This window comes from Hibiscus syriacus, unplaced genomic scaffold, assembly GCF_006381635.1.
Source record: "Hibiscus syriacus cultivar Baekdansim isolate YM2019G1 unplaced genomic scaffold, ASM638163v2 tig00112857_pilon, whole genome shotgun sequence".
Lineage (NCBI taxonomy): Eukaryota > Viridiplantae > Streptophyta > Magnoliopsida > Malvales > Malvaceae > Hibiscus > Hibiscus syriacus.
This window is the reverse complement of record NW_024063412.1, coordinates 1374216-1393679: the sequence shown is the minus strand read 5'-3', so window position 1 is coordinate 1393679 and position 19464 is coordinate 1374216. Positions and strand designations below refer to the sequence as shown.

At 34.6% G+C, this 19464-nt stretch overlaps 3 protein-coding genes, 5 non-coding genes and 1 pseudogene across 8 annotated transcripts; 6 read left to right on the top strand and 3 right to left on the bottom strand.

Moving 5' to 3' along the window:
* Nucleotides 1-1539: 1539 nt before the first annotated feature.
* On the bottom strand, nt 1540-4206 carry LOC120184054 (probable galacturonosyltransferase 10). Its single transcript, XM_039188622.1, has 2 exons — nt 3857-4206; nt 1540-3187 (listed from the first exon to the last, which is right to left on the bottom strand). Exons 1-2 carry the CDS (start codon nt 4007-4009, stop codon nt 1739-1741), a joined length of 1602 nt encoding a protein of 533 aa, XP_039044553.1. The 5' UTR covers nt 4010-4206; the 3' UTR covers nt 1540-1738.
* A 1920-nt stretch (nt 4207-6126) lies between these two features.
* On the top strand, nt 6127-6273 carry LOC120184222. Its single transcript, XR_005521995.1, has one exon. It is a non-coding gene; the product is annotated as a small nucleolar RNA snoR134 (small nucleolar RNA).
* Nucleotides 6274-6455: 182 nt separating this feature from the next.
* Nucleotides 6456-6550, top strand: LOC120184226. The gene has a single exon (XR_005521998.1). It is a non-coding gene; the product is annotated as a small nucleolar RNA U36a (small nucleolar RNA).
* A 31-nt stretch (nt 6551-6581) lies between these two features.
* Nucleotides 6582-6675, top strand: LOC120184221. Its single transcript, XR_005521994.1, has one exon. It is a non-coding gene; the product is annotated as a small nucleolar RNA Z223 (small nucleolar RNA).
* Nucleotides 6676-6724: 49 nt separating this feature from the next.
* LOC120184224 lies at nt 6725-6838 on the top strand. The gene has a single exon (XR_005521996.1). It is a non-coding gene; the product is annotated as a small nucleolar RNA Z278 (small nucleolar RNA).
* Nucleotides 6839-7040: 202 nt separating this feature from the next.
* On the top strand, nt 7041-7149 carry LOC120184225. The gene has a single exon (XR_005521997.1). It is a non-coding gene; the product is annotated as a small nucleolar RNA snoR97 (small nucleolar RNA).
* A 612-nt stretch (nt 7150-7761) lies between these two features.
* On the bottom strand, nt 7762-8382 carry LOC120184194. Its single transcript, XM_039188715.1, has one exon. It carries the CDS (start codon nt 8380-8382, stop codon nt 7762-7764), a length of 621 nt encoding a protein of 206 aa, XP_039044646.1.
* Nucleotides 8383-11437: 3055 nt separating this feature from the next.
* On the top strand, nt 11438-12976 carry LOC120184064 (coumaroyl-CoA:anthocyanidin 3-O-glucoside-6''-O-coumaroyltransferase 1-like). The gene has a single exon (XM_039188631.1). It carries the CDS (start codon nt 11493-11495, stop codon nt 12882-12884), a length of 1392 nt encoding a protein of 463 aa, XP_039044562.1. The 5' UTR covers nt 11438-11492; the 3' UTR covers nt 12885-12976.
* Nucleotides 12977-15042: 2066 nt separating this feature from the next.
* Nucleotides 15043-16112, bottom strand: LOC120184193 (annotated as a pseudogene).
* Between the last annotated feature and the right edge of the window lie 3352 nt (nt 16113-19464).

The following is a 19464-nucleotide window of genomic DNA, read 5'->3' as shown; positions in this document are numbered from 1 at the left end:
AAAGATAAAAGAATGTTGTACTTTAATTGAGTTCGAGTAAATTAAAAATCTTATTCAACTCGATCTATGATCCTCTCCCGATTGGACCCTTGAAATAGTAAAATACTAAGAAATTATTGTAGGGGATTATTAGACTATAATCATCGCCATACAACATTCTTTTCTACGTCAAATATAATCGGAAATGCTTTTCACATTTAAGATGAGGGGAGCTAAAGCCAGCAATAAGGGAAAATGAAGTGGAGTTTGTCCCTACCTGCTTCTTCATTACATATATTTTCTGGGTTTGATCGGTGACTAGATATGGGGCAACTTAGTATCAAAAAGCATAGCTTTATTCATTGCTTGCTAAATGGAAATGTCTCAAGAAAGGCGGACTAATATAAGACTAAAAAGGGACGCAACTGAAAATTTTGAAAGAAACATAATTAGGCTTAGCGCTATTGGAAAGTTGAATTATATGTAATACAATAAGTTGTAAGTATTTTAAAATAATTTAAAATGGTGTAACCGGGAAACTTATATTACATGTTAAAAGCGGAACACAAAATGTTATAACGCGTAACAGGAAAAGTTATTAATCGTAGTAACATAACAGGTTGAGGATCATTGAAAGATTTTCAAAACAACAGCAAGTTACCGATGATTGGGAAAGGAGCGGGACCTAGAGGAAGGTCAGGAGGGTGCTTTGTTGAAAGATAGATGGAGTTAAAAATTTGCTTCAGAATATAAGAAATGGAGAAGGATTATTATGATCCAAGCTTCCATAGAAGTGACGATTATATTGTGAAAATAGGGTATTATGGAATGCATAAATAAGCAAGCAAGAAGATACACACACACTTACATAGCATATCTGTGTTTAAAGCTTTAACTTACATAGCAGTTTTCGCCCAAAATAGTAAACTTCAAAGTTCCAACATAGTCAAGTGAACTAGGAAACAATTAAGTAAATATAAACAATTCAACAATTTATATGTAAGGAATTAGTAGAAATTATTAATCGTGTTTAAACTATAACTGGACTAAGTTATCAATTTTCATAAAGTACAAGACAAAAGATTTGTTGGTAATACAGGCAAAGATTGCCGCTGTTCAGATTCATTAGTCAACTATATTCAACAATAACAATTTAGACTTGTGTCTCCTGTTTTGTCTCTACACTTTCACCTTTGCATCAGCTTTTAACTGTCCCTGTCCCGTTAGCAGATGCCAATTTTGGAGTTCCTTTTGATGAATCCAAAGGGAGAAAGAGTAAAATTTAGGAGGCAACATAGTTATTTCCGGGCCAATATGATGGTCGGATTTGGATATCAGAGGAGAGTGTGAAGCATTGTGTGTAAATCTAGGAAAATCGAGACCGATTTTACTAGGCATTCATTATACTTGGTACATATCAGATCAGATGCAGGTTTCTAGTCTAGCAGCACAGACATATGCACATATATGTGTGTGTATGCGTGACCGTGTGTGTGTACATGACGGATGCTATGAGCCTACGGACTGATGTAACTAATAATAGATCAATTCTTTTTCTGCTCATGAAGGACATTTAAATAATTGATTGATATGAATGAACAATCTTATACTACAAGAAGCTAGTTGAAATGAATTAAATACCATGTTACAGATACCAGCAATGCCTGACCTCTTAGAATAGTACAAGCATACTTCACCTCAAAATTAGAAGCTTCCAAGGAAGTGAACTCTGGTCATGGAATACTCCGGTGGCGATTTATCAATAAAAATTGCACTGCTGCAATAGAGGATGTGTATAATCAACATACTTCTCCCAGAGGGGCTTATATTTCTCTATCCCAATTTTCAACCATGGCTTTGAATTCCCATTGAAGTGTAGTACAGCCCCTTTCTCTAGCAGCTTGGGATCGACATTTGTATAGCCCAACCCCAGAACATGCCACGACGGGTCCAATGCCTCCGTCAATCCATAGAATGTCAGCAATCCGGGTGGCAGTGTCCCAAGTTTCCATAATGTCCTGTCCACGTTCCTTTCTTGCCAATAGTGGTAGATGCCAGTCACATTCCTCTTCCTCCACTCAACCAAATCAAAAACATTCATCCCAAATGCCCAACCACATGCATCGGGATCAAAATGAGCTCTTATAAGGGGGTGAGAGTAATTTAGATATTTATGGTATCTGTGAAATGTCTCCATGCATGTCTCAACAGCTCCGTTGACGTTGCCATTCAAATCAATGGAAAATAGGCCAGACAAATCCTTCTGAACCACAATGTCATCGTCAAGAAATACCACCTTCTTCAGAGCTGGGAAAACTTCAGGAATGTAAAACCGCAAATGGTTAAGCATTGATAGGTACTTAGGATTTCGGAACTTGATTGGAATCCGGCCATCATTATGCCCAGAAAAATAGTAACTCTGAGTCTCAGCATCTTGGAGCTGCTTTAGAACTGGAACATAAGAAGCATTCAGCCACTTGAAGTCATCAAACTTCTGAACCTCAACAGTTGCTCCCCAAAAACTGTTCATGGCAAACCAAGCCTTCATTGCAGCGTAGTTTATTTCATCAGTTACAAGATGAAAGACGACCATATAAGGATTTTTGGAATTTAAAGCTGTTGAGTTAACCACCACAGAACTGGCAAGGATGTTATCAGAGAAGACACAGAAATGATACAGACTGTTATCTCTAAGTTTTGCATCCAATTGCTTTCTTTCCTTCAGTTTCCTTTGTAAATTAGGGTTTCCAAAATATTCAGTAGTCAACCGAACGCCGAGACAGTAAAGAGTTTTGGGGACTTCTTCGGCTGCAATTTGCCCATATTTTGAACTTTTCTCACTCACCGAACTCATCTGTTCTTCAAGAGCTTGGATTTTGGCTTTCAATCTCATAATCATTGTTGCACTGTCATAATGGAGTTGCTGGGCCTGGTATAGCAAAAGTGCCATATCACGAACTGCAGTCTCTGATTCTCCAACAGTCAAAGGAGTTCTCCTAGTCGCAGCATTTGACAGAAGGGCCTCTGAAATACGGATCTGGGCACTTAATTCCCACGCATATTGGAGATTGTTGCTTTCTTTCGCTATCACAACAAGAGCCTTTGCAAGAGAAATTTGGTCGCTAAGTTGCCTCGTGACAGAGTTGGGGCTTAGCATTTCATCAGTGATGTTTAGGCCTTCCAAAATTCTGTCATAATGATAAGGTCTCTGGAAACAAGGAATACCAACGCATATTAAAACGAACAATAAAAACTTTTTACAGGATCAAATATGCACAGCCACCAAAGTCGCGCGAGCCTTCAATTTAGAATTCTACTTCCCAACTTCTGTTTTAAATACAATTAGTAATCTGAAGTGACAATGCCAAGCTACTACTTTCAACACGTACAAGTAATTCGAGAGAACTATACGGATGAAAACCGAGTAAGTCTGAATGATCCGCTTTAGCAATTAGCATGAATAGATGATAATTGACGTGAAAAGGAGTTTTTGTTATCCTGCTGGCCAAAAACTAACACTCGCATGACCATAACCATTTAGCTATTAAACCGACACCATTTCAGCTAAGTCGATCCATACAAAGTAATGCATCTAACAAAGAACATATTCTACACAATTCTTCCTGAAAAAGTGTGTCCCAATGAAACATTCGGAATAAGGTAATATATAAACCTCTGAAAACTGAGACACCTCAAAATAACGTGAGAAACTGCAGTACAGCACAAGAGATGACCAATGGTTGCAATTATAAGAAGAATATTAATTTTTCCGAAATTCAACTTAATTAACTAATTTAAACGTTACCCAGAATAGAAATCCGTTCAAATAGGTCCACGAATTACCAAAAAAAAATGAGAAAAGAGAGTAGATCTTTACCCTAGGAAGAGAGGGTCTAGAATCAATCTGAGCCTCCTTGGTGAAAATCACGATGAAGAAGACTAACACCACAATCCCGCACATTATCCACCACACAACATTGGAAAGCCTCCTCCGCACCGGCCTCCTAAAATCCAATCCTCTCCGCCTCATCTTTCACGACTCCTACCAGTCCCGTCTGCTTCAAGGACAACAGACAAACAATTCCACCCCAAGAAAACCACCACTCTTTTTGACAGGGATTTCGATGATCCTCCCCTTGAAGCAGTTGTCGGTGATCTAATTCGGGAAATGAAAGTGAATGAGTGGATTGCGTTTGATTTGGAAATTGGAATTAAGGGAAAGGGAAAGCGTGGAGGCAGTGAAGCAGAGTCTTACTGTATTTAACACTTGTTTGATTATAGAATGTGTGCTTCTGTTGTAATGATGTGGACACTCGGATTAAGATTATAAATATTATAAATAATTATTAATTTCTTATTTTGTAACTTATAAATATCATTTTATAGCAGTTTAGTAAATTTTTATAATATTTGAAAATCCATTAATAAAAAATTATTTTCAATATAATTTGGTAACCTCTTGTATATTTTACCCTGTAAATAATAAAAAGTGTAATTAGTTACTATGGGATAATTTCATCAAACACCCCTGAATTATGGGCTAGTATCTTCAATTAGCCCTTAAACATTAAAATGCTTCAATTGAACTATTGTTTCAATTAAATCATTTTGTTAAACTAGCCATCAGCCATAAACATTAAATGTTAATTTTGATTAATATATTTAAAAATATTAATTTATATACCAATAACTAGTTGATTTAATGGATAAACACTAGTAAGATCATTATTTCGAATCTTGACATCGTGGATGGAAGCAAATTAGGTAGGGAGGGTTACCCCGATAATGAACCTATGTAATATCTTATGAAATTGATTTTTTTTTCTTAAATTTGGATCATCAACAAACTTGTGATGAATTTTTGGATGGACCTGATATTTTCTTATATATTGATTATGGATGACCATTTCACCTAGACCCGACCCGATTGAGTTAATTTTTTATTTTGAAAAATCGAATTTGGGTCAAATTGGGTTTTTTTTTAATGTTTGGACCAGGTTGAGTTTGAGTTTATGATGACGGAAATTTTATCCAACCCGACATAATATTATAATTATCTACTACATATTTAAAGATGATTGTAATAATATCATTTTTCTTTTTTCAATTATGTTCTTATTTTATATAATAAAAATGAATTTTCATATAAATCATGTCAAGTGCTGATTTTTATATAAAAAATCATGTCAATTTTGGGGTCAAGTGAGACCCTTCTAAAATCAGATCGGGTCGAATGTAAGTAGAGGAATTTAATTTTCAAGTCGAATTTAGGTGGACTAAACACTCGACCCAACCTAATCTAATCCATAATCATCCCTAGTATTAATTATATTTCAATTACTATTATAATACAAATTGAAATGTCTCAAACGTACGCTGAGAACGAGTCCAATATTATTTATTTTAGTTTATTTATGATAATATTTACTATTTTATAATGTATTTTCACAGTGAAAACACATTTAATTTATGTTAAAGTAAAATTGTTGCATGCAAGAAAGGTATTATTTTCTATCCAAGCATATACAATATTAATGTAAGATAAAGTACGTGTTTAATACTTAAACTATCAGTTTTTGTACGTTTTAGTACCTAAACTTCCAATCGTTTCAATTATTTTCTATTTAAAATTTATCATTAAATTTTGAAAAAATAAATAAAAGTTTATGTATTAAAACGGACCAAAACCGATAGATTAGGTACTAAACATGTTAAATTTTTAATGGTGAGTATTAAAATAAAACAAAAACTAAATGTTAGGTATAGTTTCAAAAAAATAAAAGTTAATTTGAGTACTAAATTCGTAGTTTAGCCTATGTAGTTAGAATAACTTTAGCTGGACTTCAGGGCCCATCTAAAATACAAAATCACATTTGATCCAGTGAGATAGAAGCCCAATCCAAGTATCGCAACTAACTGTTTAGGGTTTTAAGTTTTAACTCTACATCTAGGGTTTCTGAAGAAAAATATCTCTATATAAATGATTGAAGCTCGCCTCTTCTCTTCACCCTCTCATCTTCAAGAAGCGGTAGCCGAAGGTATGCTATGTGCTTGTTAGTGTACGTTTGCACCAGTTGTTTCATCTTTGTTAAGTTAGACGTTGAAAGCATTCAAGTTTTTGTTTGCAAAATTGTTTTTCGTTTTCATCTGCACGAACTCTCCCGGGCTTATCCGAATCTGTAACTATGAAGATCAAAGCCCCAATGTTGGTGCTAGATCCATGCCGTTTCACGTGTTGCGGAGTAGCCTTTGTTCATCGACTGGCTCTTCTGTGTCAAATCGGCGGCTACATCTCTAATCTTGTTTTTGCCTCACTACACCTTTAGCTTGTTTCCGACGAACTGACCGGAAATCAGGCTAGTCATAGAGGCATATACCTGATCCGGCGGTGTTTCACGTGGGGGCATTTCCTCTCATGATTTCGCCTCTAAAAACATCCGCTACATCTTTTTTTCTTTCGATTTGATTTTTGGAGTCGGCGATGATTAAGTTTTGTTTTATCCGCGCTTCTGAGAGCCAATCAGTGAAGCATATTTACGGTAAAAATGGTTGAATTTCTTGATATGAGCCGGTCCACAGCAAGATTCTAGTAAGATTTATGCAGTTGGCTACGAAGATTTAAATTACAGCTTATCATGCCAGTTCTGCTTCAGAAAATTCTTGATCGAGAAGCTGAATTGCTCATCTATGCCTCTTCGATTTTCAAAATAAAATCAATAATTTATTCGTATTTCTTCTTTAAATTGTCCGTGATGATTCATCCTTTTGTTTGAGATGTAGATTTCTTCAAGCCCTGAATTTCAGGGGAACCTACTTGAGGTGCTACATCATTCATGAAACTACTGGATGTTCCTGAGACTTCATTAAAGTAAATTGTTCATTTTAAAGTAGTTTTGGTGAGCCGATGATGATATAATCCACTTTTGGATGAGGTGCAGTGGAACCAAGAACGAACCTACTTGGTGGAAGCTGCAATTCCTTGAAATTCAAGGATTCAACCGAGGCTTTCGTGATTGTTCAGATAATGTTATCCTTTTTGATCGAGTTTCACTATACCCTGAACCTGAAATGTGGTTTATGGTCTGATAAACTCGTATAGTTGTGTGTTGTCATCAGCTTCTTTCTCTTGCAATTTTCACGAGATCGGAGTTAAATAACAGCACTATATTGCTTTACTTTTCTGAATTTCGCAGGGAATGACATGGATTTATGTAGCTTGTGCTGTATTGTTGTGTGTTTAGCCATGTACATTCAAACATCAATCTTATAGTATCGGTTAAAGGAATGCTGCATGAATGATTTGAAGCTTTTATTTAACAACTGCACTTCTAAGCTACCCACCTCAATAATAATTTGTGCTTTAAAGGAACGTTCCATGTATGTTTTAAATTTCTGGACGTGCTCTCAAGTAAAATAAACAATTAACATAAATATATTTGTCGATTCTTTTGGTAGATTTTAAAAGGTTTTTCAGTAAAAATTAAACAGTACTCGATTTGCTTAATAATTTCTTCTAATATTTACAGGCAGGAAGATATAAAATATTCTTACAACGATTTCATGTTTACGAACTACAAAGTATTGATAGTTTTACACGTGATAAACACACATACCCACTTCATTTCATAGTATAGAGTGAAATCTTAAGCAGTCATTTACGCAATAAGCAAACTAACTCGTCTTAACCCATAACAAAGAATTATGGTTCACTACTCAAAACACCTAGAACCAAGACCAAACTGTGAAACGATCACTATTCATCTTCATTCCCCTCGATTCAATTCACTCTGTACATAGATTCTCCCATTTCACTCTGCTTTTACGCTTCTGGCTCTTGCAGGAATCTATCATTTCTTCATGGAAAGCAAGCCTCTTGCCCTGCCTGTTACTCTCCTCCTTATCGCTTTCCGTCAAAGACCGCTTTCGAGCAATGTTACTAGCCAAATTCCCATTGCTTTGGTTGACAATCTGATTATACCGGCTCGCCACCACCCTTCCCTGTTTGGGTGGTTTTTTCGCGGTTATTGATTTTTCTCCCTCTTTGAAAAGATTTTTGGGTTGAATTGTAGCAAGAACCCCGTCTTCTTTCTTCACAGCTCTTTTAGACGCCGCCGTGGTCGCCGCCGGCCTTGGAGGCTGAGCCTTGGATGTTGTTCGGCGTGATTTTGGGCTGACACTCAAGCTCAAGCTCTTGCCTTTCCTGCTTTTAACCTTGTCTTCATCCCTATCTCGTAGCTTATAGAAACACGATTTGCGGCGGCTCTGCATGGGGGTGGCGAGATCCACCACACGGTTCGATTTTGTTTTAGCACTCGAAAACAAAGGATCTTCGATCTTCTTCTCGAGATTCGTGGTGCTCTGTTTTTGCACCATGAATTTAGAAGCCACTGTTCTCCCTCTCATCGAAACCCTCCTCGCTTTACATTCGGCCTTCTCGTGTCGAAGAGTTTCGAGCTTCAACGACAGTTTCGAGCTTCAACGACAGACGAGTGATCTCCTTCTCGGTAGCTTCAATCTCCATATCGATCTTCTTCTCGTCACGCTTCTCCCCTTCTTTTCTTTTGAAAGAAACGGAGGATTTTAGGCAAGGCGGGCTTAGGTTTTCTTTACCACAATCAGATTCCAGCGACCGGTTCACCGGTACGGATTCAAGATTAGCAAAAGAAACCCTGACGGCGGTTGTATCCTCGGATCCTCCATCGTCGAATGCCGCGTTGTTCCAAACGTGAAGCGTCGACACATTCACCAAATCTGGGTATTGCAGAATACTCATCTTTCGCGCTTTCAATCAAGAACTGCTCGAAGAAAAACGAAAATCAACTGCGTATTTGAGTGTACCAAAATTACGAAGAATTCAATGAACTTTTGCTGAGCTTTGAAGATCTTTTTTACCATCAATAAGCTTTGAATAATCTAGGGCAACTGGGAAAGAGCGACAGAGGAGTAATTGGAGAGAGATGTATGACCGTTGAACAAAATTAGTCGTTAGGCGGAAGAGAATATGAGCCGTTAGATCATAAGGAAAGCTCCCACAAGCGATCCGATTTTGAAGTAATGATTTTAGTCTATAAAAATAAAGTGAAATTTAAATTTGAGAACTTGGGAGTATTTGATGAATTGGTTCGTGGTTTAAGTGCGAGCTTGTTCCTAATTAACTTTCGATTAATTTTCAAATTAGTTAGCAATTAATTTGAAATAAAATAATATATATTAAATGAGTAAATTATGTTTTTAGTACCTAAATGATTAATTTTGGTTCATTTTAGTATCTAAACTTCTGAGTTTTTTTTTCAAAATAATTATTAACGTTTAATTTTTTTTTTTCATTTGGTTATCCCGTCGTTAAAAACTTAACGGACAGGTTCGCCGACCGTCTACAGTCATTGTTCGTCGCATCTGTCAATCGATGAAGCTCAAACGTTCTAGCCCATACTTTTTTGATCCCCTAAATGCAATTTCGACCTCCGTTTCACCTAGAAATGCCTTAATCTCCCCAAATTGACGATGAACTCTTCGATTTCTTCATCCTCCAATCTCCATGGTCCATTGTCCGATGGACTTGAAATTGGACTTTGTTGGTCAACTCGTTATTCTCTCATGGTCCACCGTTTAAATTGGTAGTCCATCCATCAGAGCTATGCTACGTCAATCCGTCCGTGAAAGTTTTTAACGACGGGGTACTAAAATGAAACAAAAACTAAACGTTAGGTATGGTTTTGAAAAAAAATGAAAGTTTAAGTACTAAAATGAATCAAAACTGATATTTACTTACTAAACGCGTAGTTTACCCACTAAATGAAAGGGTAAAGTATAAAAATGCATCCCTCGACTATAGAGGATTACTTTATTGACTCTCTCAATTATTAAAAGTTACAAAATGTCCTCTAATTATAAGATATTGCTTTGTTGAGTCCTTCAATTATTAAAAGTTACAAAATGATCACTCAACTATTCATATGTTCTAAAATCACCATTTCTTGTTCAAAATTAAAGGTCATCTTATATCATATCCTGAATGCAATATGATGTTTGTTTGAGATTCTAACATCATATTTTATCATATCACAGGCCATCAAGTTAACGTTCAACTCATATTGTTGTTAGTTCTTAACGTGAAAGGACGAGTTTGGAACATATAAATAGTTGGGTGACTATTTTATAACTTTCAATAGTTTGGGACTCAACAAAGCAACGACATGTAATCGAAGGATAATTTTATAATTTTTAATAATTGAAGAACTCAATAAAATGAGTATTATAATCAAGGGACTATTTGTGTATTTTACCCTAAATAAACATAACGCCTTTGATGAACAAAAATTTAATGATCATTGAGGGAAAAAAAGAAACATGAATAAAATGTTACAAAATGTATCCCTCGTCTATAGAGGATTACTTTGTTGAATCTATCAACTATTAAAAGTTACAAGATGTCCTCTAACTATAGGGCATTGCTTTGTTGAGTCCCTCAATTATTAAAAGTTACAAAATGATCACTCAACTATTCATATGTTCTAAAATCACTATTTCTTTTTAAAAATTGAAGGTCATCTTATATCATATTCTGAATGCGATATGATGTTCGTTTGAGATTCTGACATCATATTTTATAATATCACATGTCAGCAAGTTAACGTTCAGCTCATATTGTTATCAGTTCTTAACGGGGAATGACGAATTTAGAACATATAAATAGTTGTGTGACTATTTTGTAACTTTCAATTCGGGGAGTCAACAAAGCAACGACATGTAATCGAAGGATAATTTTATAATTTTTAATAATTGAAGAACTCAGTAAAATGAGTATTATAGTCGAGTGACTATTTGTGTATTTTACCTTGAATAAACACGTCTTTGATCAACAAAAATTTAATGATAAATTATCCACACACAAAAAATTAATGATCAATGAAAAAGAAAGAAACATAACGTCGTTGATTGAATTTTTAGAAAAGTAATGTGGTGATCCAAACAAAAAAAATCATTACTAGTTGGATGAAAATTTAGTTTACCCTTTTCTTAGTTTAGTTTTGGTCATTACTCCACCACTTGTTGTGAAAGACATGGCCATCTATCTATCTACTTGGTAGTTGTGCATATTTTTAAATTATTACTGTCTTATTTACTGGTAGTTGTGCATATTTTTTTTATTTTTTTTATTAAATTTATATAATAAATAAGTAATTAAAATATATTATGTTTTTTATTTAAACTTTTAAAATATTTTTTGATTTAAAGTGAGAATTTAAATTTATCATTTTCTTCAAATTAGATATTTAAAATATATTTTTTAAAATAAGTATTTAAAATATATATTTTTATATTATTTACTGGTAGTTGTGCATGTTTTCATATTTACTTGGTAGTTGTGTTATGTACTTGGTAGCTGTATAAACTATAGTATAAAATTATATATTGCTACAACTCCATCCTATGTATAATGGTGTGTGGAGTGTGAGGTGTGAAAGCCTGCAAAATTTCTGGATTTTTATCATAGGTGGTTGGAAAGCAGTATGGTTAAGGTTCTCGACAGCTTTCTTGTTTCGCCGCCGCCGGGGGTGGTTCCGACGGTGTCATTGCGGCTCACTTATTTTGACATGCCGTGGTTATTTTGTCCTAATGTCCAACGCCTTTTCTTCTATAAATTCCCTCACCCTACTTTGTACTTCATGGAGACCACTCTTCCTATGCTCAAACGCTCCCTCTCCTTGACCCTCCAACATTTCTTCCCATACGCAGCTAACATCATGTGCCCTCCATCTCCCGGCAAGCCCTTTATCCATTACACGGATGGCGACTCCGTTGCCTTCACCGTCGCTGAATCCGACAAAGATTTCGACCACGTCGTGGCCGATTATCCGCGGGACGTGGAATTGTTACACCCCTTCGTCCCGCAACTTCCGTCGGAAGAAGTGACTGAGGACGGAATCCGTGTGCTTCCAGTCATAGCGCTTCGAGTCACCGTGTTTCCGAATTCCGGGATCTGCATCGGATCGACTTACCATCACACGGTCGGTGACGGTAAGTCGTTTATGCATTTCATGAGGTTTTGGGCGTCTGGTAATAGGTCTGGTGCCACGGATGGTGACCTAATTCGTCTCGAAAATTCACTTCCCCTTATTAATAAGGATGTTGTCAAGGATCCTGCTGGCCTAGAGTTGGCTTACCTGAAGAATTACTGGCACTGGGTATCATCCCGTGGCGAAAATTCAGCACCACCCAAAGATATAACATCAAACAAGGTTCGGGCCACATTCACATTCGATCGAGCTCGAGCTGAGAGACTAAAACAATTGGTTACAACAGGTGATGCAGAGCAAAATCACATCTCGACTTTCATGGTCACATGTGCCTTCGTATGGGTTTCTTTGATTAAATCGAAAGAAAACCTTGCCTATAATTTATCGGATAACGACGACGACGATAATAAGTTCTATTACTTCATGTTTTCGAGTGATTGTCGGAACCGTTTAGAATTTCCGGTTCCGACAACATACTTGGGGAACTGCTTAAGACCATGCATTGTCGACGTAAAAAGAAGCGAATTGATCGGAGAAGACGGGATCGTTTTAGCTGCGAAGGCCATCGGGAGAGCGATTAAAGAAGCTATGAGAAGTGGTTGGGAATGGGCAGAGGATCCGGTATCGGCTATAAGAAAACGAGCAATAACTGGGCGTCTTACGCCGACTGCCGGATCACCAAAACTAGGAGTGTATGATACGGATTTTGGGTGGGGAAAGCCCTGCAAGGTTGAGCTGGCACATATAGACCACGACGGAGCGATGTCCATGGCGGAATGTAGGGATGGGCAAGGCGGAATTGAGGTGGGTCTAGCTTTAAACAAGAATCAAATGGATGAATTCGTTGCCGTTTTTGAACAGAATTTGAAGCATCTAGGACTGTAGCATTTGTACTGCTGGTTGGCATGCATATTTTAATAATTAAAATAATGTTTGTTATTTTTAGATGTATCAACTAAAAATTATAGAGTATTTGAATAGAGTATTTAAGCGTTAATTGTCAAATGATCGAGAGTTTTTATAACATATATTATTTCTTTTTTTATGTATGTTGAGACAACTAAAAATTATAAGATATTTGAGCGTTAATTGTCAAATGATTGAAAGTTTCTAGAATATATATTATTTTTTATGTATATTGTTTAAAACGATAATTAATATAATTATACATTTAAAATTATGATAATTTTATATGTTTTGTTATAAGGGATGAAAATTAATATTATTATTTTTAATTTAGTTTATAAAAGTAATTTAATTTATAAAAGTATAGTGATATTTGATGTAATTTATTATTTTTTGGTACGCACGTAGTAGGTGCTTACTCTCTTACAATGTTGACCATCGAGTTGAAGAATCAAATGAATGTGAATTTTTACATCTTTTTTATATGTAAAAAATAAATAAATAATTATTTAAAAATTATCTTAAGATGAATATATTTTATTAGTTAGGGTTACGAATGACGCGGTGAGCTGAATTAATTTAATTATTTATCCAATACAACAATATTCGTTCAGTGTACTTCTTTGGGATTTTAATCTAAATAATATTACTATTTTAATTATTTTAAGTAACGATACTTAAAATTAATTAATTACAGAAATAATGTATATTTTTTATATAATGTTTCATTTAAGGGAAAATTATAGGAAAAATTACATTTTTAGTATATAAACTATAAATTTTAGTTTGTTTTAGTAACTAAACTTTTATTTTTTTTAAAAAAAAAATCATACCTAAAGTTTGGGTTTTATTTAATTTTAGTACCCCACCGTTCAATATTTTAGTTTTTGTTTCACTTTAGTATCACTGTTCAAAATTTAACGTTAAGTTTTGAAAAAACTAAAAGTTTATGCACGAAAACAGCCAAAACTAATAGTTTAGGTATTAAACGGATTAAGTTTTTAACAGCGGGATACTAAAATGAAATGAAAATTAAAGGTTAGGTATATTTTTGAAAAATTGAAAGTTTAGATATTAAAATAAACCAAAACTAATGATCTAGATACTAAATACGTAATCTATCCAAAATTAAATTTTATCATACGTGCATTTGAAGAGTTTGTATGATAAGATATATTACGTGTCTAACTTTTTTATTCTTTAAGGACTCAAATTTGAGCACCAAGAATAATAGAAGAATGAGAGTTTAATATTAAATGATTGTTTAAAATTATCTTTGAACAAATATTATCTTATACTTACTCTAAATTAATAAAAAAGTTAAATTGAAAAATATTAAATCATAGGGATTGAAAAAAATCAGAAATTAATATAAACAATCCGTTTAGTGTGGTGTTTTAAATACAAGTATGGTATAAAATTAATATATATATATTGAGGTGTTCGATTGAGATAATATTTTTTAAAATTCATTTGATTTTATAATTACTATACGCTAATAATATAAGATCAGAAGACTTGAAATTTTATAAATATATGAGTTAAATGTATCATATGTTCTTAAACTATTATTCTCTTTCTAAATTAGTCTCTAAACTTTTGAATATTCTAATTTTATCCCCAAACTATGACTCTTTTTCTAAATTGATCCCTAAACTTTTGAATATTCAAATTTTATCTCAAATCCATTCAAATATGTGATTAGTTTCAATGATACTTTAACCTAAATTTTGGTTTTTTCCAAATATATGGTAATGTAACTTGGCCTAACGATTTTACTAACAATGAACATTACTAGTATATATATATATATATATAGGTTGAGATAAAATTGGAATGTGACCAACAAAAGCAAAGCAAACTACATGCAGAAATAAAACACCACAAATTCCACCACCATCGGAGACAAAGCCGGCTCTTGGCAGCTCAGGCCTCGCTGCTTTAATTTTTACAATTAGGGCCCTACTTTTTTAATCTTTACATCTAGAGCCTTATTCATTAGTCATTAATAATGTGTTTGACAAAGTTTAGTTATTTTTTAAGATTTATTAATAAAATATTAAATTAATTGTTGCTCATGGACCCAAAAATGTCCGAGATTGCTCTGGTCGGAGAGATGAGTTGACGGGGAAACCAGTTAAACCGCCTTCAAGCCTTGTTCAAAGAAGCCGGTGAAATGCCTCAATTTCCTCTCTTTTAAGTGTCAAACCGATATCGATACCTCCTTCTTCGTCTCTACAGTCCTCAACATATATAGTTGACGAAGCATTAGAATGCACCACGTCGGTCTACTTCGGTTTCCCCCACCCGAAATCGATATCGTAATCACGCAGCTTAGGGGAGCCGGCCACCGTTGAAAGGCGACCTGTTTCTGATATTTCGATCCAATTAGTAATCCAGTTCTCAGCTCCTTTTAATGCACCGTTTTTAAATTGCTCGACTCTGTTTCCAGTGGCTTTGGTAGCTGCAAACACGCCGTTCTCCCCCACCAGTTCACTCCCCATCAGTCGTGTGATACACATTGCCAGACAGTTTCCGAAGTATGCCGATGGTATAGCTAATTCCGGCCGGTTTCGACAGTCCCCCACGAAGCCGAAGTAGTAAAACTCGTCATCTTGATGATGGTTTAGGCTGCTGCTGAGGCTGAGCTTTTGGGTTTTTACCAAACTAGTCCATACCAAAGCACAAGCAACCACGAATATTGATGCGCGTTGCGGCTCAGCTCCATGTCTGTCGACGCATTGGTTCAAGACACTAGTTTTAGTCTCGATGTCAGCTCGACTCATAACTAATGTGGTCCGAAGCATGTCTGCAAAAACGGACTGGTGGGCTCGTTCCTTGTCGTCTCCCGAGTTAGACTCACAGCTCCACAACTGGTTTAAGAAAACTGACGAAAGCCCACAATGGTCTTTTTTCCTGTACCACACCCCTATCTAAAACCGGCATGGCTGGTGCTGAGTTTCCAGCAGACCTAAAAATGGACGCCCAAGATTTCATGAAATGATGGAACGACCTTCCATCTGCAACCGCATGGCCAAACGCCGCCCCTATACATATCCCGGAGTTCGGAAACTCCGTGACCTGTAACGCCATGAGTGGCTGACCACGTGTGTTGTTCTGCACAGTTGCATGAGGCAGATCAAGGACGAAGGGGTGGAGATCTCTTACATCTCGAGCATGGTAGCCTGATACGATCGATATCAGCATGGACGAGGATTTCTTTCTGATTTGAATTGTGTCTTTATTTGTTCTGTTATGGTATTGATTCGATTTTCCTTTTTTGAGATTTCTTTGTGGTTCAGCAAAGATCTTTCCAAATTCATTCGGCGCACGGTCTTCACGCGTCACTTGTGGGCTTGCTCAGTCGTTTCATCATCTGAAACGTTCTTGAGATCCTTTCTGGCCGTTAGATTGGGTCAGATCCAACGGTTGTAATGAGTGCGACCCTGGGTGATAAGATTTTAAGGTTTCATAACCCTAGCAGTTACATGATCTAAACCGTTAATTGCTTTCTGATCTGAAGGTTTCCTGCTGCGACGCTCAGCTAAAGTGTAAAGCCCTAGTGTGGTTCGAGTCTCTTTTTGGGCTTAGTTTAACGGTCTGTTGGGTCAGACGAGTCTGTTATTTGGATCTTAATTTCATTGTACTTGATTTAGACTGTAACCTTAATTCTATTAGGACCCTAAACTTTGACTAGACTGTTCAAAACTTGAAAATTGATAGAAAAGAAAATAAATAATATATATATATAATATTATATTTTCAAAACCATATTATGTTTTCAAAAATATATATTACATATGTTTTAAAAAACTATATATATTATATGTTTTTAAAAACTATACTACATATTTTCAAAAGTTATATATTATATGTTTTTAAAAACTATACTACATATTTTCAAAAACCATATATTATTTTTAGACAAAACAATATATTTTATGTAATCATAGATTCTATATACTATAAATGTTGTAAAAAAAACTCTTAAAAGATCCAGATAAAAATGAGTGTCTACAAATAGTGAATAGTATTAACGTGGTAGTTTGAATTTACTGAAAAAAACTAGTGGTACTTTTTTTTATCATAAAAGTTAAAAAGATGAACACTGTATAATTTTTTCATTTTATTCTTATTTTTAAAGATTTATTTAAAATAATTTTTAAGAGACGTCACAAACGGATAATTATATATTTTAATAATTGTCTTTACCTTATATAAAAATTTTGTGTGACTAATATATAAATATATATGTTCATAGTACAGTCGGTATGTTTGACAACAATTATGTAATATACTATTTGAATCCTCGTCTTGTGTATTGGGACAGAGCCAATATACCCGTTTAATGCTTTTAAGGAAGTCTATGAAGAGCAACAGACATGTTACATACTTTTACAGCCAAAAACTTTTAAGGGAAAAAATTCGAAGGATTCTCGTTTAATGACAAATGTAAAATGTGATTCGTCACAGGGTCTTAAATTTTTTTAATTCCACACATAAATTTCATTTAGGTTCGTTTATGTATAACATTTGTGCTCTAACGACATTTTCGTTTGAATAAAGAATAAATTTTTCGTTTAATTCTCTAAAAAAATAGCAGATAAAGTTATAAATAGAGATTTTGACAACATCTTTAATCATTTTTCATAGTGAATATCGGCTAAAAAAAAATTCTTAGGTCATTCATAAATTTAAATTTGACAAATTGATCTTTATTATAAAATATTTTAGGGTATTATTTTAAAAAATGACAAAATTTTCACATCATTTAGGACGAGGCTAGTTTGAGGTGTTGAGTTGGATTGGGTTAGGTTGGCAAGCACAACGACCAACCATGGTAATTTGCATCGCAAGGGACGAGGTTTAGGTCATTTGGGCCAAGTGCCTTTGTCTTTCTTTTTTACGTGAATGAAACATTAAATATAAATGGGCTTGTCTCAGGAAAGGCGGGTTAATATACGGTTAATATATGGCGTTACCGGATACATTAAAAGATATTTAACAAATTCAGTTTAGCGTTACCGGAAATGTTGACTAATAATAATGTAGTAGGTCTAAGTCATGAAGAAATATTAAAAAATTGTACAACCGGCAAACTTAACTTGTCGGTTCGTGTCGATCCAAATTAAAAATGTGTCGATCCAAAATGATATAACAGGTAAAACTATGACAAAACCGGTATTGAAATGATAAAACCGGTAAAGCGCTACCAGATACATTTAAAGTGTCGGTACTTTAATATAAGGATCGACACTTCGTGAATTTAAAAGAGAAGCAATTTTAAATCCTATAAAGTGTCGATACTTTTAAAAAAATGTATCGATCCAAAACGATATACCAGGTAAAAATATGATAAAACCGGTAACAAAATGATAAAACCGGTAAAACGTTACCGGATATATTGAAAGTGTCGATACTTTATATAAGGATCGACACTTTGTGAATTTAAAAGAGAAGCAGTTTTAGCGTCTATAATGTGTCGATACTTTAAAAAAATATATCGATCCACAACGATATAACATGTAAAAATATGATAAAACCAGTATCAAAATGATAAAACCGGTAAAATGATACCGGATATATTGAAAGTGTCGATACTTTCGTAAGTACGTGTAATAAATTATCGACACTTTCAAATAAATAGGTAATTATCCTTTCGAAAGTATCGACACCTGACATAAAAGTATCGACACTTTTGTATTTGTATCGATTAAATATAAATAACATATCCGATGAAAATATAAAGGTCATAGCTAAATATCCTCTGAAAATAGATAGAACGGACGAGTTTTTGAAATCGAAGCGTAATTGTTGTTGCATTTCAGAAGGCGTTTCTAAAGCGAAGTTTGTTTGTTTGTTGCTGCAGTCGAATCGAAAAGTATGTTGTCGAAATCCTAATTTTTTATTATTACAGTAATCGCGATAGGGTTTTTATGTGTTGTTTGGGGTTTTGGAGTAAAGATGCATTTGAGACCGATTGCAGGTAGAAAGTGATATTCAAGGAAAAATATAAATGTCGATACTTTAATTAAATATTATAGGTAGAAAATGATATTATAGGTTGTATAAATGTGCCGACACATTTTGGTGTGGCCATTCAAATTCTTTTGAAGAAAACCGTTTTACCACAAGAGTAGTTATCTATATTTGTATATTGAATAAAGTGTATGTAACAAAATAATTTGATTTGCGTAAACTGATATATGAAGGAAAAATGGAGTCAATGGGTTGGAAAATTGTTGGTGGAGCAGATGACTTTGAAATTGAGGACGAGTCTCGAAAGCAACCAAAGGGTGGATATATGTCTTCTAGTAAGTATCAATGTCTTTTTGTTATTATTGTTGAAATGGTAATTGGATTAAAGTATGGATAAACTTTAAATTGATTACAAATTTTGAATGTTGACAGTATGACCAAATGCAAAAGGATGAAGGAAGATGGCACACAGAGCGGTTCGATATGTAAAATGAAATTGACATTGAGTAGTATTTAGTGTTAATGTATTGATTAAGTAACGTTTATGTTTACTATTAGGTGACAAAAGATGTGAGGTCCA

What these genes read in the sequence shown, in the direction of transcription:
- LOC120184054 (XM_039188622.1), bottom strand. Translation starts at nt 4,009, where the DNA reads ATGAGGCGGAGAGGATTGGATTTTAGGAGGCCGGTGCGGAGGAGGCTT. An exon ending in CTAGACCCTCTCTTCCTAGG is followed by an intron (nt 3,188 to 3,856) that starts GTAAAGATCTAC and finishes CCTTGTTTCCAG; the next exon opens with AGACCTTATCATTATGACAG.
- LOC120184194 (XM_039188715.1), bottom strand. Translation starts at nt 8,382, where the DNA reads ATGAGAGGGAGAACAGTGGCTTCTAAATTCATGGTGCAAAAACAGAGC.
- LOC120184064 (XM_039188631.1), top strand. Translation starts at nt 11,493, where the DNA reads ATGGTTAAGGTTCTCGACAGCTTTCTTGTTTCGCCGCCGCCGGGGGTG.